This window comes from Ambystoma mexicanum, chromosome 1p (genome assembly GCF_040938575.1).
Source record: "Ambystoma mexicanum isolate Mex_15411 chromosome 1p, UKY_AmexF1_1, whole genome shotgun sequence".
Classification (NCBI taxonomy): domain Eukaryota; kingdom Metazoa; phylum Chordata; class Amphibia; order Caudata; family Ambystomatidae; genus Ambystoma; species Ambystoma mexicanum.
In genome coordinates this window covers 1,466,196,149-1,466,218,155 of record NC_090921.1, presented here as the reverse complement: position 1 = coordinate 1,466,218,155, position 22,007 = coordinate 1,466,196,149, and the positions used below count along the sequence as shown (strand labels likewise).

Below are 22,007 nucleotides of genomic sequence, written 5' to 3'. Positions count from 1 at the left end.
ATGCTGAGGATAGACAGCTCAGCAGATGAAGTGACTGTTGCTAAACTGTTGTATGACTCGACCTGTCTGTAAATCCAATGGCTTTTTTACCCAATTATTGCTGCACCACGTGCTCTAAAATGGGTTGTTTCGACATGGGAATGGGTACAACAGCCTCGCTTCGCAAGCTGTGGGAATTTCTGCCCCCATAGTGAAAATCAAAAGTTGGCGCCCATGCATGCAAGTCCAATGACGACAGAGGCCCTGGTTTACAGTTTGGTGCAGTGGGGTGCCCTGTACTGCACGCTCAGTCTGCCCAACTGTGACAGCATGAGGGGCCTCCCACAGCCCCTGATTTTGAGTTGGGGCTGGGTGATTTTGTAGCAGTGCAAGGAATGAGGAATAACCCTCAGCAAAGTGACAGCCCTCCTCGTAGCAGGCGCTGCAGTGAAGCAGCGCTGTGTGTGTGTGTGTGTGGCGGGGTCCGGCGCTGTAAAGGGGGCAGGTATACGCCTGCTCGGAGGCAGATCACACAGTGAATCTAATTCTTTAGACAAAATGTAGCTGCGTTTCATGTGGGTGATTATCTTCAATGTTATCATAAAAGAAACCTAAAATAAATGTGCTTTTCGTTTTTTGTTTGAACGTTAAATAAAAAATGAAACGCGCGTTTTTTAAGTCTGTTTTAGGTTAACATTGCAGCTCATCACCCAAATCAAACACCACTATAAATCGTTTGTTGAAACTCTGATGGGGTATTTCTCATTGTTTCAGGGTGGGCGAAATGCGGCAGTCCATCCCTGCCCATGCCCCCAAATGGACTGCCATGATATCAGCACCACCTCAGTGGTGGTGCCCTTCTATGTGACAAAATGCAGCACCACTTTAAAGCAAGACCCACTCAAAATGGAGTGCAGAACACGATGTGAGTGAGGATGGCTGAAGTGCCGGTTGTGAGTGAGGATGGCTGAAATGCCGGTTGTGAGTGAGGATGGCTGAAGTGCCGGTTGTGAGTGAGGATGGATGAAATGCCGGTTGTGAGTGAGGATGGCTGAAGTGCCGGTTGTGAGTGAGGATGGCTGAAGTGCCGGTTGTGAGTGAGGATGGCTGAAATGCCGGTTGTGAGTGAGGATGGCTGAAATGCCGGTTGTGAGTGAGGATGGCTGAAGTGCCGGTTGTGAGTGAGGATGGCTGAAATGCCGGTTGTGAGTGAGGATGGCTGAAGTGCCGGTTGTGAGTGAGTGAGGATGGCTGAAGTGCCGGTTGTGAGTGAGGATGGCTGAAATGCCGGTTGTGAGTGAGGATGGCTGAAATGCCGGTTGTGAGTGAGGATGGCTGAAGTGCCGGTTGTGAGTGAGGATAGCTGAAGTGCCGGTTGTGAGGATGGCTGAAGTGCCGGTTGCTTTGGCACCAGCGAGTGGATGAGGTCCTCTTGCCGGGAGCATCATGCGCGCTGCAAGCCTGCAACTCCATTACGGTGCCATGTGGCGCTCCAGGTTCAGTGCCACTTGACTCTCACCATCCCGATTTAGGCAGGAGACTCACGATTATTCAATGAAAAATATTGCTATTTTTCACTCTCCTACCTAAAATAATTGTAGCCCCAATGCATTCCTATGGGAATATTAATTCATCCCGATTTCTATGAGAAAATCTCCCTCCCATGTGCGTCAGGCTGTTGGCATGTGTGCTCCATGCACTCTCTTCTAAATCAGGGGCGGGTTCTGGTCCTCAGAAAACATTGACTTCACTGAAATGCTGCAAGTGACACAAGTCAATAGTCGCAGAAGGAAGGCAGTATTTAATTTAAAAAAAAAGGTAGTTAAGAATGCACGTGTAGAGTGATCAGTCGTGCCGGTTTGCCAAGACTGTCCCTGTATTTCCCCTCCATCCCAGGCTCCTGAGATTTTTTTTAACTTTAAAAAAGCCTTTCCCAGGATTTGAGGGCCAGCTGGATACCATACCAGTTTTTGCCAGACCTGATTAAGAAATCCTGAAATTGGATGGCCCCTGCTCTCCCCCTTGCTTTTCACTGTCCCTCCTGGAAAACCCATATAATCTCTCCCTTCGTCCATGGCCTCTCTCCACCAATCACATTGTTCTGTGCTTCCAAAACAAACCCATATTTGTGCTGGGACAGGCACTCACATGGACGTAGGATTACAGTTTCATTAGTGTCCTATTTGTGTTTTTAGTCCTTCTTTTGTGTTTATGGCTGCTGAAACTGGAGTCGTATTTCTATGACGGTGGCCTGTTCCGTTTTTTTTTAAATTTTGAATATCTCGTCACCCTATGCACGTGTACGTATTGGCACTTAAGCCAATTGTGGCAACGTGGGCAGGCAGTTAGTAGCTTTTGTCATGCGTTTTTATGGGGTCTGTGGGCACTTGTCCTCTTGAGAATGGCACAGGGCCACGAAAATATTTGAAGTAAGCTCAAGAATAAGAAGTGACATGGTAGTGGATTTTTATCACATTTGTCAGTGTCCATATGAAGTAAAATCTAATTATTCACTCTGTTTTTTTTTAAAGGTTTTAGACATTTTCTTTTTCCTTTTTGTGAATTCTAGATATTTTGGGGCAATGAAGGTAATTTCATATTTCATGTTTTTTTACGATAATTAAGAGATTTTGCAGTGTTCTGACTCCTACAATGAAGGAGTTTGTGCTATAAGAAAACTTAAATAGTTACTTTTTTCTGACTGAGAGGCGTGAATTCAAGTGTTGTCGATGGGAGATCACCCACTTCTAAATGATGATGATAGGCGAGATACTAAGCCTTGCTGATTCAGCCAAGCGGCCGGCGCTGCCACCTGCAGTGCGCGACGAACCTCCACCCGACTGACTCTGTGTGTTTCATGTCTTTCTCGTACCACCAGCTGGAGAACGCCACGCAGTCCGCGAGCCGGAACAGCAACCTGGTCGGTGAAGCCCACGAGGAGATCCAGCAAACCAGGATCCGCATTGACAGTCTCTCTGCACAAGTCAGCCAGCTTCAGAAACAGGTGAGCTCCATGGTGACGACGCCAGTCTGCGTGCCTGTAATATCTATTCAGCGCTATATTGGAGGCGCGTCCCTGTGCACCAGCAGTTATGCTCTCGCACTTTCAGTCCATTTGGTGGAACCTTTGTGAGGGAGCACAACATTTCGCCTAATACTTACTCTACCATAATTCCTAGGTGTATTCTAGCCCCTATCGTATGCCAACATCACTAGCCCTGCTAACCTCCCTATCCTTTTCTGTACAACTTTCCCAAATGATTACTCTATTAGCCTTACCCTGACACTTAATCTACCCTAACCACTAACTTAACCTCAACATCTTCAGCATCCAACCCAAACCCCTATTCTTACCCTAACCCCCTACCCTTACCCTAAACTAGTCAAATACAAGCCTGCTAAGACCTCCTTAACCCTAACACCCTAGCAGCTCTGCAGTTTTTGCTACTTTTCAGCAGCACTTTTTGAGTACTTTTTGCTTGGCAGCTATTTCACTGCAGAGGTATTTTTACCACGATGTTTTAACTGACCACATTTTAGCTGTCAATATTTTCACTGGGTATCTTGTTTGCTTGCTTCTCTTTATATTTAATTTAGTTTTTAAGGGCAGGTTGTCATAATTGCCTTTGGGACCAGAGGCAGCCATTCCCTAGAATTTTCGATACCTTTTAAGGACAGAATGCTCTATGCAATGCATGAAAACGAGTCCATCTTTGGTGTTACTTTCCTCAGTGCTGCTTGCAACTGTCCTTTAACACACAACACGTAACCACGTAATGACTGATAAACCCATACCGAGATTAATGGTCATCGACACTAAATGCAGATATAGCGCACTTACGCACCCTTTTTGTTGAACGCTCAATCGAATGTGAACATGTTGCCCACAGGGCTTATTGTAAGTGCTCGGCTCCAGTTCAAATTATGAATTGTTGTCAGTCTCAATATAATTTGGTTTGTTTACGGAAAAAGGAGAAGTTGACCTAAGAAATGGCATGCGGCCAGCCAGCAGTTCCATACCCATGTGATACATTTCCCCACAGTTTCCAGTGCAAGCAGGCCGACTCTGCTGATTCCGTCAGATCAAAATTCCCTATACCCAACATCCATGATAATTCCTGGGCCCGTTGGGTCTTGTTATAGTGAGAAGCAGGGACGGTTGAGGGCATGAATGGGGTGGTCTGGGCGATTATCAACTTTCATACACAGACCATTGATTCTTGCACAGCAAATGGCCATGCCACTCTTGCTTCATGACTTGTCTTATTGTTTCTTTCGATGGACAGTTGGCTGCACGGGAAGCGCAGCTGCGTGACATGGAGGAGCAGATGGCCAGGGAGCGCGACACCAGCCGCCGCATGCTCTCGGAGAAGGACCGGGAGATGGCAGACATGAGGGCCCGCATGCAGAAGCAGCTGGATGAATACCAGGAGCTGCTGGATGTCAAGCTGGCCCTTGACATGGAGATCCACGCCTACCGCAAGCTGCTGGAAGGAGAGGAGGAGCGGTGAGTGATGTCAACTGGGACACCGCGGAGAGCGGACAATGAGGGTGTCTGGAAACTCTTCCAAGCAATGCTCCCTTTTCCAAAACTAGGAATCTCCAAATGGAATCGGATCCCCGCCAGCGTAAATGGCAGATTGTCAATGCTGGTACCATGTCAAAATGCTGGGGGTGGGGGTGGGTATTGGTGATCAAAGAAAGGGTGTCAGGGCACACAGGAATATTTGAGGAAAGACTCAGTCGAGTATACTTTGTACTACGTAGTCACCAACTCGAACAGTCTATTGGGAGTTGTCGACCCCACCATAGAGGAAAAGAATGTTGGAAAGGGAATATGGGGTTAGTTGGCATGGGGCATAAAAAAAGAAAAAAAATGGTGCAAAAAATGATTCTACGTGTGGAAATGAGGGAGAAGGAATGGGAGTTGAAGGGTTGGGAAGGAAGTTAAAAAGAGAAAAAAAAATTCTGAAAAATGTAAAAACGAAATGAAAGGCAAATATGACCCATTCTCATTAGAGGGACATTTGAATTTCTGACGTATAACTGTTGGCACTACTTGTAGGAAATCTATGCCATCTTTCAACCATTCTGGGGGCTGGCAGTTGGCACCCTTGGCCCAGTGGCGAGGGGCTTTGGTGAATAGGGGGCGCTGACTCAAGGTGGGACCTATAAGTGGGCAGGAGCTGCCTTGTGTATGGAGCACTCGTGGCTTGTTCGTGGGAACTACCTAAGGAATGTAGGTGGCACAAGAGCTTTTTGATAGTTTTTGATTGGTTGTACAGCCTACTGCTGGGCAAAGCTATGACCCTAGTTTATATGTCGAGTTCGCGGTGACTCTGCCTAGTGTAGATGCCTCTTGGGGGTTATTGTTAGAGTTAGGGTATTGTGGGCATTACTGAGTGAATGTTGGTGGCACTGTGGACAGTTTCTGCTATTGAACCTTGAAATGAGAAGCTGACAGCGGGAATGCGCCACCTACAGGAGAAAGAGCTTGGGTGCAATTGCTGCCCAGTCTCTCCTTAATACAGGTCATCTAGGTCCAGCAGTGCGGGTGGGGCTACCAATGGGTGCCTAGATGCCACCTTCTTCATATTTCATCCGTTTCACTTTCAGGCTGAGGCTCTCTCCCAGTCCGTCTTCTCAGAAGAGGTCAAGCGCCAGGACGAGCATGGGCCACTCCTCCGCCCACGGCTCCGCCGCCAAGAAGAGGAAAATGGAGGACGGAGAGGCCCAGGGCACCACCTTCTCCCACCACGCCAGGACCAGCGGGCGGGTCGCCGTGGAGGAAGTGGACCTTGAAGGGAAGTTTGTCCGTCTCAGGAACAAGTCCAACGAGGTATGTTCAGGGCATTAGGAGGGATCTCCCGAATTGGAGTTTGTGTGATTATACCACCCTTTCTTTGAAATATTATGTATTTTTAATGCTAAATAGGAATGTTAGCTCAAGCTGAAAGGCACTGAATGAAAACGTTGGTCTGGGTTCTTGCTCTTCTAACAGTGCGCCCTGTTTTGCCGCTATCGTTTTGGCCCGGATCGTTTTGGTGCACCACTGTGGCCGCAGAACCCCTTTCGGCACGGCCACAGTGGCGCGACAGACAACTCAGCGCCACTTATATGGGGCGACAGCGATTTAAGCACAGCTGCTAAATGTCAGCATTTAGCAGCTGCCATTGTGTATATTGCCCTCACTCCAAATGGGCAACATACACTTGTTTTAAATGAATACAAAATATATACGATTTTGGTTAAAATATCATATAAATTAGCTGGCAATGTGGTTTGTGAATTCTGGAAATGGGAGTTTAAAGCCCAGACCTTAACCAGAAGCTCAAACCAAGCTTTTATATTCTGATGTTAAATCTGGGAATATTTTATGTACTTTGTCCAATTTCAATCAATGGAAATTCTATTTCCACTAGAGGGCAATGTTGGGTCATTTTAGTGATTTATTGTAAGTGTTTGTTAGTAACAATGTAGTACGTCGTATTTTGGTGCAGTGCTTTGGGCTCCGAGCATTTCGGCGCCACGCTTTTGACTGAGGTCCCCTTTAGGCGCATGGCCAGTAGGACACAGAGACCTGCGCTCCAGTATATCTATGTTTTACTTAAATATGTGGTCAACGAAAGGACATGAAAATGCAGTGCTTTGGTTGACAGTATATTTAAGCTTACAGTAGCCATTCAGCCCAAATAGCTGCACTGCGAGTGTACGGTCTATGCAGAAATAGGTTGCCTTGTCCTGCATGTTATAGTTTGCAGGACACAGGGCACGTCTAAAAGGGACATGAGCCAAAAGAACTGCGCAGGAATGTCGGGCTTCGAGTGTGTGATAGTAACGGTGCGCCTAAAGATGCCGGTGCCTAGTGGTCCCTGTTGCTGCGGCCAACAGGGCGCACCGAGAGGGGTCCTGCGGCAAAGCAAATATGCCAAAACGTCAGGCGCCGCGGGGCTCATGCCTAAATATCCTGCTCCGCTCTGCTAGTGCTACAGCGAAGACACATGATACAACACTGCCATCTGCTGGTCAATGAAATAATACTGTTGAACATCTAGAAGCTGTTATTATCTTTACCAGTGTGATTTTTTTATAAGGAATTTTAGAAATGTGCCTCTTTTGTCTGAGTGGTGTCTACTAGAGACTCTGTGATGTCTCCGGCTGATGATTAGTGATCAGCAGAATCTCTCGTAAACTTCAACAGAGAACACAAAAACACGAAATCATTAATTAGCAACTCAGGGCCTGATTCACAGAAGCGTTTTATAATGGCGCAATCCCATTGGAAAAGGCTCCCCTTCCCTGTCCCCAGAGCCAGCCTAGCCATACCAGAGCCAGTCTAGCTTACTTACTTGCTCTACTTTCCTGCAGATATTTCAAACAGCTTCCTAGGGCAGTTCTCTGCAGACCTGCCACACCAATGAAAGGCCTTTTGAATACATTTCCCATGCAGTCGCATTCTCATTCCCTCGATTAGTTCCAGTGCATTTTGCTCTGCGGCCATGTCACTCTAGCCCTGCATTGTTTTTTTTTCCTTTTTTCAGTCCGCACCCCGACCTGCCAGTAGCACTCGGCCCTATGGCTGGGTGCCAATATCATTTTTACCCACATCTGCTTGGCAAAATGGGGTCTTCTGATCCTGGAAACCCTGCTTATGGCTTTGCTCAGGTTCATAAGTGGAGCTTCAGGGCTCATCAGATCCCGTATTGCCTGCAGCTGCGGGCATTCGTGCTTAAAAAGACCTTTGGCCATTGACTGAACTTTAATCATATTGAAAGAAGGCCCAAAACTCATTTGCATTTGGGTGAAGTTCTACCCGTAGGGCACCAAGAGCAGGGTGGGATTGAGGATAGTGGACAGTCTCCGAAGGGGGCGGATTCCCAAAAGTAACGCAAATAAAAGAGTGCAGCCGATGCACTTGTTTTATTTGTGGTACTTTTAGAAGTGTGCTGGTCCCTTCATTCTCAAAGGCGACCTGAGCATTCCTTGGGAGCTGAGCGGCAGAGCAGAAGATGTGCTGGCCAGCCCCTTGCATACATTATGGTCGAGCGCGCGCTGCAGTCACTAATGTATGACTGGCTCCCATCACCCATGTGGTGCTACGGGCCGCAGCGGTCACACTCCGAGAAAAATGCAAGGCATGGCCAGAAATGACCCTGTGTCCGTTGGCAACAGGCGCAGGGTAATATGTTCCTCATTTCTGCACATTCAAAGCGCATCTCTTTTGTTTTTGAATTGCCCCCTTATTTGTGGAAATGCATAAAGGGGGTGGGAAAGGGCATCTGTGATGCAGATACTCTTTGAGAATGGGGTTCATCGTATTTTGACGCAAGTGATAAGATGCACAACGTATACGATGTTGGCCCCTAGCGGCTCATTTGGAGAAAACTGTGACGCCTTCTCTACCTGGGGAAGAGGCTGTGTCATGTGGTGCGAGGCTTCCTTGCTTGCCCACTGCTCACTAGGTGAAAATATGAGCGTTTGATATCTTCCAAATCCCGGGATCTTGCATCTGAGTTCATGCTGATAGTGAAGAATGCCATTCTGACCCAATGTGGGAGAGGATGGCTAACTTCCTGAAAAGCTTCAAGGAGGCCAAAAAGCAAGAAGCAGAAACGTGTGGAAGGAGGCCAAAAAGCAAGAAGCAGCAACGACTGGAGGCGGCCAAAAAGCAAGAAGCAGCAACGAGTGGAAGGAGGCCAAAAAGCAAGAAGCAGCAACGACTGGAGGCGGCCAAAAAGCAAGAAGCAGCAACGAGTGGAAGGGGGCCAAAAAGCAAGAAGCAGCAACGTGTGGAAGGAGGCCAAAAAGCAAGAAGCAGCAACGACTGCAAGGAGGCCAAAAAGCAAGAAGCAGCAACGACTGCAAGGAGGCCAAAAAGCAAGAAGCAGCAACGACTGGAAGGAGGCCAAAAAGCAAGAAACAGCAACGAGTGGAAGGAGGCCAAAAAGCAAGAAGCAGCAACGACTGGAAGGAGGCCAAAAAGCAAGAAGCAGCAACGAGTGGAAGGAGGCCAAAAAGCAAGAAGCAGCAACGACTGGAAGGAGGCCAAAAAGGAAGAAGCAGCAACGTGAGGAAGGAGGCCAAAAAGCAAGAAGCAACAACGACTGCAAGGAGGCCAAAAAGCAAGAAGCAGCAATGACTGGAGGCGGCCAAAAAGCAAGAAGCAGCAACGACTGGAAGGAGGCCAAAAAGCAAGAAGCAACCTCGACTGCAAGGAGGCCAAAAAGCAAGCAGCAGCAACGACTGCAGGCGGCCAAAAAGCAAGAAGCAGCAACAACTGGAAGGAGGCCAAAAAGCAAGAAGCAGCAACGACTGGAAGGAGGCCAAAAAGCAAGAAGCAGCAACGAGTGGAAGGAGGCCAAAAGCAAGAAGCAGCAACGTGTGGAAGGAGGCCAAAAAGCAAGAAGCAGCAACGTGTGGAAGGAGGCCAAAAAGCAAGAAGCAGCAACGACTGGAAGGAGGCCAAAAAGCAAGAAGCAGCAACGACTGGAAGGAGGCCAAAAAGCAAGAAGCAACCTCGACTGCAAGGAGGCCAAAAAGCAAGAAGCAGCAAGGACTGGAAGGAGGCCAAAAAGCAAGAAGCAACCTCGACTGCAAGGAGGCCAAAAAGCAAGAAGCAGCAACGACTGGAAGGAGGCCAAAAAGCAAGAAGCAGCAACGACTGGAAGGAGGCCAAAAAGCAAGAAGCAGTAACGACTGCAAGGAGGCCAAAAAGCAAGAAGCAGCAACGACTGCAAGGAGGCCAAAAAGCAAGAAGCAGCAACGACTGGAAGGAGGCCAAAAAGCAAGAAGCAGCAACGACTGCAAGGAGGCCAAAAAGCAAGAAGCAGCAACGACTGGAAGGAGGCCAAAAAGCAAGAAGCAACAACGACTGGAAGGAGGCCAAAAAGCAAGAAGCAGCAACGACTGCTTGGAGGCCAAAAAGCAAGAAGCAGCAATGAGTGGAACTTTGCATTTCAGTGAATCAGTTACATTGGGTGACGCGCACCATGTCGCAAGGCCAATAGAGCCAGGTATCACCCGCACAAGCCCTTCATAGCTCAGAGGAGCAGGGGGCCCCAAAGGGTTTTTCGTCGGGTTGCCTTCCATGGGACCACACTGTTTGGCACAAACGTTCATGAATTACCACAAAGAAGCTAGTAGAATTGGCCCCACGCAATGATGCTGTGCCAGCCGTGCAAGATGTTTAATGGGTCACAGCAAGTGCTGCGGATGCAGGGGACATTTTAGGCCATCATAGCAAACGCGCCTATTCTCTTACACACCGCGGTCACCGCCGAGTCAAGCCAAACAGTTCCAGCAGGGCGGACAATGTGCACCCAAGAGTTGAGGTGCCATCGCTGGCATGTCTACCTATTCTCTGTCCACAGCCCCCTGCTTGGGGGTATTGCTGTCACCTTGGCAACAGCATCCACTCATTACGGCTGCGTATGGGGCTTCTCAGATTTTCAGTGGAGGTGTTTCAGTTTGATTCTGAACCCCGCATCACCCCCAGTCTCTCTACCTCCTTCCAGAAAGGGAACCAGATTAGAGCTGTATCTGCGCTCCCAATGTGGAGTGCCACGTTCTGTCCTTTTTTTGTCCCAGGAAGTAGAGCTGTTTGTGTCCCATGTTTCTATACAAGCAGGTGGTCAGGCTGCTGATGTGGGGCGGGAGGGGGGAGATGCCGGGGAGTGCAGCATTTCATGTCACCAATAGGCCTCAACGACACGTACCTTCATATTCTTTTTATTCTGGGAACGGGTATCTACTACAGTTTGCGATGGATAGTACATAGCAACAGTCCAAGGTGTTACTTTTTAGCAATAAGTCATTGCCCAGATGGCCCACTAGGTGACCAGTGGTGGTAACATCACATCTGCAAGGGGCAGGGGTCATACACTAGTGGAACTATGTACTCCCGTCCTGGCCCCTTTCCTCTCCCACCCCCACCATACTTGCCCTCACTCCCTCCCCCAGTACAAGCTCCATACTCCACTCCACACCACATAGCTGTCTTTGACAAGATTATTATCAAGACTGAAGAAAACACAGGGATAGAAAATGCACTTAAATGGCCACCATTCATTTCAGTCATTGTCCACCACGGGTTGCAGCTTTATGCAGCCTCCCCGTTCCAATTATAATTGTGTATTTTTTTATTTTTAAAATTGTTTTCTTTAAACGCGCTTAATACCGATTCGAACCTGTGTTGGTCTGCGTCACGAGCATGTTGTCCCTGATCTATCCTCCCGGCCCAATCACGTTAGGGGTGTTATCTCAGAAGCAGTCTTTACAAATAAACAAAAGCAATCCAGCACGCCAGATAACTCAGTAAGATACTGACCTGGAATGGTCCTCTGGGTGAGTTAAGGGAAAGGTGGCGGATTTCCCTGAACAGTAGAGCAATGTTGTACCCTTTAGTTCTCACCCACTTCGACCTGGGGCAAGGAGGTGGGTGGGATACATCTTTAGCCCTGTGTGGATGAGTTCTTTCAGAGGACACCCGCCAGAGAGAAGATGCCTGCTGTCCTTCCGCTCTAGGAATGTGTGTGAAGCACAAGGGAACCACACAGACAGAGGCCCCACGTCAGCCCCCTGCCGCGCAAGCCATGCCGTGGCTCTCAAGGCATTTGGGCCTCTGCGGAAAAGGAAATCGGAGGCAACCGCACAACAATGCACAGCTTAAGTTAGCAGCATATGCACGCTTGCCCGGCCTCTGAAAGGAAGGCGCGTGGCCTTGCCATTGGGCTAGTCAGAAAAAGGGACTGTGGCTGCTCTAATACCTTACCACTGGGAAAAACAGCATGCATTGCACCTAAGGTGGAACAAGGATACCACCATCCGTTTAGAAACATGTCAAAACGCCACTGGTAAACTTGCGGATTTCATGAAAGGAAGTTCATTAGTAATTCTCTTTTTTTTAATACTATAGTGTTATTATTTTCAACATCAGGTTACCAGTCATCGAGAAACAGAAATACCACACATGATGATGTCATTTGTGTCCATAGGCCCATTTATGAAGTTATAACGCACTCCATGTCAGTGGTCCATGATTAAGTGGACGAGGCCAGAAGGCGCCCCCACTGGAAAATGTTACTGTTTAAATGTAAACAGCTTTGTGTATCACAAGGAATGAAGGGCATTGGATCCCTGCTGCACCGGGTATTTATTGCCTCGCGTGTTTTGCTTACTCACGGCTTCTGTGCACACCTTCTAGAGTTCACTTTTCGTCTTTAACTGACTCGCATAGAGGACCTAATATAAGTGATCAGTTTTATAATGCTCATTTTATCAACCTCAAAAGGATGAAGGGCTGGATTCAAACATGCAGTGCGCAAACTAGCCCCCTGTTTCAGGAGAGCGCTGAACTCACATGCAATTATAAATGGGTAGCTAACAACTGCGCGCATATAATCCACGGAGGGTCCCTGAGGGACATCTGATAGACAAAAGTGCGGCTCCGGTGGCCGGTGGTGGGAATCGGAACACTGAGATGGAGGACACACCGGATTTGCAAGCTGCCCATCTGTCATTTTATGTTGTGTATAGCCCCTTTGCATTCCCTTTCCCCCGCCTGAGCTACCACAGGGACCAGCATTGTAAGAGGTGTACAATGGAGGCATAATTCCTGGGGCCTTTCCCCTCAGTCGTAGTTGTGTTGAATCCATCGGATTACAAGTGGTGGAACAACAGTTTTAAGGTGACGAGATAAAAAAAAAAACGGGACCTGTCATGGAAAGAAAAGTAGGACTAAAGTAAATACGAATAAAACGTTAGTCCTGCTTCTATGCTGCTGGCCTGTCACGGGGTCAGGGAGAGTGCTTCCAGGCACACGCCTCTCACAGCACCTGGGAGGGGAAAGAGGAGGAAATGGCGGCTTGAAAAGCAATTCATGCCCCCCTTCAAGCAGGAAGAGTTCCGCCGGGACCCGATTTTGGGACTTCGAAATCGGGTCCCGGCAAAAACAGGGACCATAGCCACCCACCCTTACAAAATCCAGACAGGTTTTGTAACATTAAAAAAAATCCTGGGACCCCGGGACAAAGGGTGATTTCCCCAGACTGTCCTGGGAAAACCGGGACGTCTGGTCACCCTAGGCAGTATTGATCCCCATTTTAGAGTTCATTGGACTCCATTAGAGACTTGAAGCACTTGCTGCCAGCGGTAATTCCACCCACGTCAAACCCTCCATTTATCAGTAAAATGCAGGGAGGTTTCTTCAAATTACCACCAAACTTGAAATCTGACGGTGTGGTAAAAGTAGGGGTAATTTCATTATGACCATGCTAGAGAAAATGCTGTGTCCCGTTGTTATGAGGTCATAGCAGCGGATTGAGACTTCCATAGTCCTCTGCCATGACGTCACAGCAGGAGAGTTCAGCATTTGGAAAGGGAAATGGTTGCTGTTAGCCGCCTGTGGAGGCCAGACACAATGTGGCAATAAGGAGCCCTTTCTGAGTGGGCTGTGGAGACATTCCCTCGTGCTGCTCCACACCACCCCCGTTAAGACAGCCACACCCTTCCTGGGCCCTTAATGTGTTGTTATCCAAACTCATGGGGCAGTGAGTAAATCCCACCCGAGGGTCGTTTAAGCATAGATATATAGTTCGGTAGATAGATAGAAGATAGATAGATAGATAGATAGATATAGATATATGAGTTGTATTTATCAGTTGCTTTCAGTGCAGCAGCACAAAGAAATGTTATGTCGAAGTCTGGTCTTTTGCAGTGGACTTTAGCCCTTGCGGAGCAGGCTGCTCCCACTATTATAACCCCCCCCCGTTTGCCAAACACCTGTTATGTATGTGGGTGCTGGGAATCTCGGGACCACTATAGGGGTCCCCATTCATTTTGTTTTACACTGCTGGCAACTTGGCCTAAGCCATATTCCACAAGTGGCCGGCTGCTATGCTTGCACTCTAGGGTAATACGCCATTGGCACAAACCTTCACCATGGGCACCCTTTAGACTTTCGTTGGCCAGGCGTCCTGAGACATAACCCATTCAGACAGCACACATTCACCCCTTTGCCTCGCTTCTGCACACAGGGTGCAGTGTGCTACCTGCCAGCAAGCACAGCCTATCTGCACATGTAGCAGTTTCCTGTGCACATTAAGAGGTTTCTTACCCGCCCTGAATTGATTTGCACCCCATGCATCTCAGAGAACCCTCCCACGCCCTCCAGAATGCAACCCTGCCACTGTAAATATAGACAACACAATATGTCATCACAACTCAATAGTTCAACAACAGAACCTCAAAATCAAATAAAGTGTCAGGCTTCTAGACGGTCCACCAATGCTATTAGAGTCCTCTGATGCGCGCACACAGCCTTATTTTCTGTCGAATGGTAATTGAATGCAGGGGGCCACCAGCGTTTGCAAGTGTGTGCCACTGAATCTGCTGCATGCAATTTTAAGCATTCATACAATGGAGGGCAAAAGGAAACAGCAACGCGAAGCAAACTCACTTCCACTCTTTCATTTTTCTCTCTGTCTTGATTGAATGTAGGTGTATTTAATTCAAATAGGAATCATGTGTTTTGCACCTGCATGAAAATGTCATGCCGACATAAAATGAAGCGCACTGGCAAGACTGGTGCGGTGAGCCCGGCGGAGCTCTTGTCTCTGCTCCATGCCCCTCCTTCGTCTTGTAACTCCTCAAAAATGGGGCAGAGTAGGCATTTTCAGCTGCGTCCCATTCAAAATGTGGTTAACACTGTTCTGTTGTTTTTTTAGTTGCTTTCTTTTTTTGTGCAAACCATTCATGCTATTCCCAATCGAACCACTAGATGGCAGCAGTATAAACAAAAATTAATCCAAACCAAATACTGAGCTGTAAAAGCAGTCCGCCAGGTGTTCTTATCTGGTCCACTTCAATTTTACATTTTTAGTTTGGTCTATTAGGTGGCACTTTAGCACTACCTATAAGCCAAGACTATTGCATTAGAGGACAGATAGGGAGAAATGACATATGAGGAGGGGCACACAGCTTGTAGATGTTCTTTGGTTATTTGCCCAGCTATTGACTGCCCATGGCCATGCTAATCCTTATTGCCATTCCCACACAGTTCCTGCCCCAAACCCCTCCTTATTGGAATGTTTGAGCTCACTTTAGTCAAGCCTTACCATCAAACTTCACACTCAAAATGCTTGCCAGTGTTTTATCAAAGCTGTCTTCTGAGACAACTTAATTGAAGTGCATGTACAACTTAATTGAAGTTGTACATGCACTACTGGTGTAATAAAAATGTCTTAACCAGGTTGACTTTTGCACACAAGAGGACCTATCACCTGTCAGTTGGCAAAGCTTGCCCAACAAGCTTAGATAATGGTATCACACAGAAATCGAGCAGGGAGAACTCAGTCAGGTGTATGCAGACTTCACACTCACCTTATGACCCCCCCACCCAGAAACAGAGAAATGTCGAACTGTCCCTCAAAGAGAAAGCCCTCACCCGAGCATGTGATGATGAGCCGCCTATCCAAAAAGTGTATAGAATAATAAGAAACCTTTGAATATTGTGTATTTAAAATGGACAGCCCACCGTGCAGAAACCTATCATAGATGAGGTAACTGGACAAAGTACTCGACACAAACAGAACAATCTAAATTACTCATCAAAAAGCCAAAAAAGGGAAACAATAAAGAAAAATGTATGAAAGAAAAGTTAAAAAAAGGTGTAAAAATGGCAACAACTTTGAGGAAATCTAATGTACTGACCTCATATGCATGCTCCCTATGGGTAATTAACCCCACAATTTAAAAGAACCAGAGATCTGGAATGTATCAAGATCGAACTGCTTTGAAGATCTCAGAAAGCCCTGTGCCATCCCATAGGAAGTGGTGGACTGGTTTCAGCGAACATACAACATATGTGTCACCATCTTCAGGTCTTTGTACGTGTCTTTATAAGTGTATCCCTTGCTACAGTGTAATTTCAAAATGCTAAACAGGAAATATATCCCTTGACACAGTGTCTGATATAGACACTGGGAGAGTCTAGGTAAATACCTGCAGCCAACGTTTGTCAAAAGTTTCACAAAATATGACTTCATAACCGGTCCGGTAGCACAGCGAGTAGAGCGCTCGCTTTGACATCTGTGCAGAGCCTGCTGATGCGGTTTCGAACCCCAGCAAGGCCAAGCTCAGCCTTTCGTCAACACACACCGTGGGTAATAATAAGCAGCGCTCAGATACCTGAGGTTTTGTAGCGCTATATAAATGCAAAATTATTATATTATTATTATAGGTAAATTAGGGATGATCCACTGCTCATTACTGCGTACTCCCCGTGCCCATGGGAACACCAATGGGTTCGCATCTGACACACACAGGAAAAGCTTATCTTGTTAGTGTATTCCTCCATTTCTTGACTAATACATTCTGTGGAGACCCTCCCCCTTATGTGATATGTGTGATTGCAATATCCCAATAATATGTAGGATACCCTGCGAGTAGGTCAGGATGTCCCGATATCTCCACTGTGGATTGCCTCAGGCACTCTATTTATAAGCACTATGCGTGTCCTTGACTGATGGTCTGTTTTTAAAAAGCATTTGCAAAAGCCACCATTTGTGGCTTGTGTATAAGTATTGGGAATTTGCCAGGCACTGCTATTGGATACTCAGGTACTCGCACCATTTTGCACCTGCTACCATCAATGGCCAGTTAATACCACTAAGGCAGTGCCTGGCAAGTGCCTTTCACATGCCTACACAAAAGCCCACACTGCTGGCTTTGCCAATGCTTGTTTTCAAATCATATTGCTTAGCCTTTACCATCAGAGTATAAATATTGTGTTATATTTGCTAGCTAGAACAACTTTGCCGTGTTCCCTCGTGTGCAATTGTGTGTATGACAGCAATATGTCTGGTGACCTTGTGAAGCCAACATCTTTGCAGATTTTAGTTTGGACAGATCTGTGAAGCAACCACAGTTAGACTAAAAGCAACAACAAAAAAAACGAAATTGTATCGAACATTTGAATCATGTTAAAAAAAATGGCCGACTTATGACCAAAAAGAAATTGATTTGAACGAGAATCTGTCTGACAAATCTGCAGAATCCCACAGTGGAGGACAGCGCTGTTTGTGAGGCTTCGACCAGAACCAGTCGCACTTTGCAGCATCTCCAGGGCGTGCTTTACCCGAATGCTGTGCCCAAGGTCACTGAATGGTAAATAACCTTTGGGCAGAGGCATAAGGCCTCATTACACGGTAGGCTGTAAGGGTTTACCGGTACCTGTATTTTACCGGTACCGGTAAATCCTTACCGCCTTACTACGAAGTCCCTTTGCGGGTTGGGGAATTTAACGCCTGCTTTTTGCAGGCGTTAAAAAACAACCTGCAAAGGGACCAGTGGAGCTAATTACGGTACCGCATTTTGCGGTACCGTAATTAGCGCCTTCCCCATTCCCATAGAGCTCTATGGGGCAAAAATGGGAATGGGGAAGGGCAATGGTGGAAGGGGGAATTACCGCCCCGCCAACCTTGGAATGGGGCGGTAATTCCCCTTTCCACCGAGGCGGTGCCGGTATTTTACGCGCCATGGTTCTCCGCCTTCCGTGTAATGAGGCCCATAGACCGGGTAGGACCTGAGCGGGCAAGACACCGCCCAGAATCTGTAAATGCCCACTCAGAAGCGCTGGGCGGGCATTTACAGATGTTAATATCTCTGTGGTGGACCCAACTACATTAGCTTCAGGCCCCACTCAATAGACAGTCCTGGCTATGCCTCTGCCTTTGCGCTTACCCTTCGGTCTTGCTAGAAGTTCAGGATGTCCTCCAGGTGGGCACCGCTTTGTATGTGATGCATGCATACCTGCGTGCCCTCCCTCCATGTGGGAGGTGCTCGTTCAGTCGTCTTCTTCTTTGCATTCTGGGACTTGTGGAAGTTATAAATGGAGGGTTACAAGTGCCAGCGAGCGAAGAAAGGCACAGCGCTGGATGAGCGTATCCCGGCTGGAATGGGACATGGTGGCATGTGTGGCGCTGCACTAGTGATTACTGACCCATGCATCTGCTTTTTCACTTTGCAGGACCAGTCCATAGGCAACTGGCAGATTAAGCGGCAGATTGGAGATGAAACCCCCATTATCTTCAGGTTCTCTCCTAAATTTACCCTGAAGGCAGGACAAGTGGTCACGGTAAGAATCTTGCTCTGTGGGGCAGCAGTGCCACGTGTCTCAATGGAATCCAAGGGTCCGGCATCCCTATCGTATTGTGCTACTTCCGGATCTATGAAGATTCCTTGCATTGTTTTTGCCAAATTGTATTTTGCCACATTGTTCTTTTCCCAAATTCACCACATTGTTACCACAAAAAGCACGGGGAGACCTCCTGCACCTTCCTTACTTCTCTCCCCACCCTCCCTTTCTAAACACCTTACCCAAAAACCGTCTGTATATTTGCGACATGAAAAGGTGTAAAATGCGTTAAAGAAAATGAGGTGAAATGCAATTTGTAAAAAGTGAGTGATCCCCTGCTTCTTGGGGGATGCCATGTTGTCTGTGCTGGGTTTTTGCTAAGAAGATTTGGTCTACCGTGGCTCACACTAGAGAGACTCTGGCTGGTTCTAGTTGCCAAAACATAACAACGTCCCAGCTCATTGAATCATTTCAAAAGATGCAATCGGCCAGAATTGGGTCCTCTACTCAGTGTGAGGCACCTGCCCACGTGTGCATGCCATAGGATGGGGGAGGCAGGATTTCCATTTATTTTGCAGGTTTTCTTGTACAAATGTTTGTGGGAGAATGTGAACTTTAACCTCTCTCTCTCTTCCCAGGTATGGGCATCTGGAGCTGGGGCCACCCACAACCCACCCTCTGACGTGGTATGGAAAGCACAGTCCTCCTGGGGATTTGGGGACAGTATTCGCACGGCCTTGATTACAGCCACCGGAGAGGTACGTGTCTTCCACTGGTAAAGCCTGTATATAGGACAGTCTACCTGTTGTAAGGGAGCTTGGATGCTTCCCACCCTAAACGTGTTCCTACAGCTCCCCTCTCTGTCTGCCTTCATTTCTTTGTCCCGCTTTCATTCATTACGCACCCTCTCCATCTACCCAGACGCCTGACTCCCACGCCATTTGAAGAAATGCCCAGGAAATGGTTGGCAGAAGCAGGCATGAGTGTGCCCCAAAGCCCAGGGCTGTTCTAGATTGTCCTGCTTCGATATAGCCTGCATTAACGGCTTTCATTTGTCCCTAATTCCACAGGCTTTATTCAGTGTCAATTTAGGGGCCTCGTTTTGAAAAAGGATGTACACCCTGCAATTTATTAAAGTGTTATAATGTGCATCACTGCTGTAATACATTACATATGATTCCCAACCATAACAATTCAGTATCCCCTGGGAGGTTCTCCATATCCCAATGGACTCTGGTTCAATACCCCAAACTCTTTAAGAAATTAGAACATTAGAAAATGACTCTTTCTTCACCCAGTAATGCCACAGACTTGGCTGGCGTAATCTTTGCTACTTAACCATCTCCTTTTTGTGGAAGCAACCACACTGCCTCTGCGATTTAGGTGGTAGAACAGGAAGCGAGCTGGGTGGCATTCATTGCAATGCATCTACACAATGCAGTGGAGCACCCCTGTCGGCCTGCAAGAGATTTGGAGCAACTTAAGCAGCCTCGTTTTACACTTTTTAGCTTGTTTCCACGACGTGGCACATTTCCTCTGCGTACACATCCTTGCTCCGCCTGGTCATGTTCCGTGAATCAGTCTATACTCTATCTCCTCACATTGCCTTACTGACCCTGTCGCGTCTAGTCGCAATGCCTTGTGGGCCTTGCCGCTCACCAGTGCCAACAAACATGGCTGCCAATGTATTTAACTCAGCCGGTCATATGCCATTCTGCTTCCACCATCCCCAAGAAAGCTTGCTCCATCCGCTAACATGCATGTCTGTTATGCTTATTCTTTTGCAGGAGACAGCGATGCGCAAGCTGGTCCGCACAGTGGTTGTGAACGACGAGGATGAGGATGACGACGATGACAATGAAGTCATTATCCAGCATCACCACCATGTAAGTTCCGAGATAAAGCAGGGCGCCCCCTGTGGGTGGGAGGAGAAGAGGGGAGCGATACCCCATGCTATTCCCCACAGAGGAAGTCACTCTTCAAGCAAACTACCCCACATCGCGACAGTGTGCAGACTCTACATGTGGGACAAAACAGAGTAGGCCGCCCCCTTGTGAGAGTGCCAATGTGGGAGGAGCTTCCCATGACTTCTGGGGGCAGCTCGTGAGATAAAGGATTACGAAACTACAATATTAGATACATATTCAGTGCTTTACATAGGGTGCAAAATCAAGGGGTGCTCTGGTTTAAGTATGAGTGTACTTAGGCCACGCCCCCTAACGAGAGCCCTCCCAGCCCATGCATTCAAGGAGCTGTGTGGTTTAAGGGCAACCCTTTAACCACCCGGCTCCTTGAATCCAAGGGCTGCCTGCTGCATGATGTCTCTTTATTCAGGAACAGGGCTGGGTTGGCTGGCCTCTCCTTTTGTTTCCGAGTAAAGAGCTAACACTCCTGTTTCTGAATAAAGAGATATCATGCAGCAGGTTAAGCCGAAGCACTGTTCGGTTAAAGGCTGACTGCAGGTATACGCACTTCAGAATAGAAAAAATGAATAGCATTGCCATTTATTTTTTCTAATTCACAGTGCTGACACCTGCAGGCAACCTGTTAACTGAGCAGTGCTTCCGCTAAATGGGCTGATCGAGGGGGTCGGCATGGCTGGGGCTAGTTGGGGGTGAGCTTTGACTAGCCTCGGCCCACCACATAAAGCCCTGTACATATTCCATTTCTAATGAATCCCTCAGGAACTCGCAGCCAGGTAGTCAGCCTGCATCCACTTGCTACAATCACAAGGGACCCACAGACGTCGACTTTGTATCAAAAATCGAAAGTCTGTGTTCCATTTATGACACCCCAAATTTTACAATTTTTGTTTCAAATGACAGTTTAAGGTATGGGGAGAGAAAGAAACAATTGGCCAGGACTACATTATGTAAATTATAGAAGACAAGATGGTTGTCTTAAAGTGCTTCCTGCAGAAATGTCAAATGAACGAATGAACATTTAATTCTATTAAAAATCTGAAATTCTTTGTTTCACCAAACAGTTACAAAAACACGCTGCCTTTCACTCAGAAGACCATGGGCCTGATTAACATGGGAAAGTCCCGTTGAAAACATGTTTGTAAACCAGGCCCCATATCTTTATCATGATGCGCTCAAGTGGAAGCTAGAATCTAATCTACATGATGAGTTGGGCAATACAATTCTGTCCTGCAGTTGACATTAATCACATTGAAGTTACACCTTCTGCATCCCTTCTCGCTTATTGTTCTGGCATTCTCCCAAATGCCAGTTTAATTAACTCCCTAATTGTAAGGCACTATACTCTGATTTTAACTATTTTATTTCCTTGTAAACAAGCCACTCCTACACCCCCAGAAGTCGATGTTATGGTGCATACTACTACACTTCCACAGAAGGATCCATGCACACTACTACATTTCCACAAAAGAATGCATGTACATTACTACTCTTTAACAAAAGAATGCATGCACACTACTAGACCTCCATAAAAGGATGCATAGAATGCATGCACACTGCTACGCTTCCACAGACAAATGCATGCACACTACTAGACTCCCACAAAATAATGCATGCAGACTACTACGCTTCCACAAACGAATGCATGCACACTACTAAACTTCCACAAAAGAATGCATAGAATGCATGCACACTACTAGACTTCCACAGAAGAATGCTTATAATGCATGCACACTACTAGACTTCCACAAAAGAATGCATAGAATGCATGCACACTACTAGACTTCCACAGGAGAATGCATAGAATGCATGCACACTACTAGACCTCCACAGAAGAATGCATAGAATGCATGCACACTACTATACTTCCACAGAAGAATGCATAGAATGCATGCAGACTACTAGACCTCTACAAAAGAATGCATAGAATGCATGCACACCACTAGACTTCCACAGAAGAATGCATAGAATGC

At 47.2% G+C, this 22,007-nt stretch overlaps 1 protein-coding gene across 2 annotated transcripts in view; it reads left to right on the top strand.

Moving 5' to 3' along the window:
• LMNA (lamin A/C) overlaps nucleotides 1-22,007 on the top strand; it is a 205,343-nt gene that overhangs the window by 165,723 nt on the left and 17,613 nt on the right. For both annotated transcript variants that reach the window (XM_069607129.1, XM_069607128.1), the window contains exons 5-10: nucleotides 2,858-2,983; nucleotides 4,266-4,486; nucleotides 5,596-5,818; nucleotides 18,005-18,112; nucleotides 18,751-18,870; nucleotides 19,900-19,998. In XM_069607129.1, coding sequence (XP_069463230.1) covers nucleotides 2,858-2,983; nucleotides 4,266-4,486; nucleotides 5,596-5,818; nucleotides 18,005-18,112; nucleotides 18,751-18,870; nucleotides 19,900-19,998 — 897 coding nt within the window. The remainder of the gene's footprint in view (nucleotides 1-2,857; nucleotides 2,984-4,265; nucleotides 4,487-5,595; nucleotides 5,819-18,004; nucleotides 18,113-18,750; nucleotides 18,871-19,899; nucleotides 19,999-22,007) is intronic.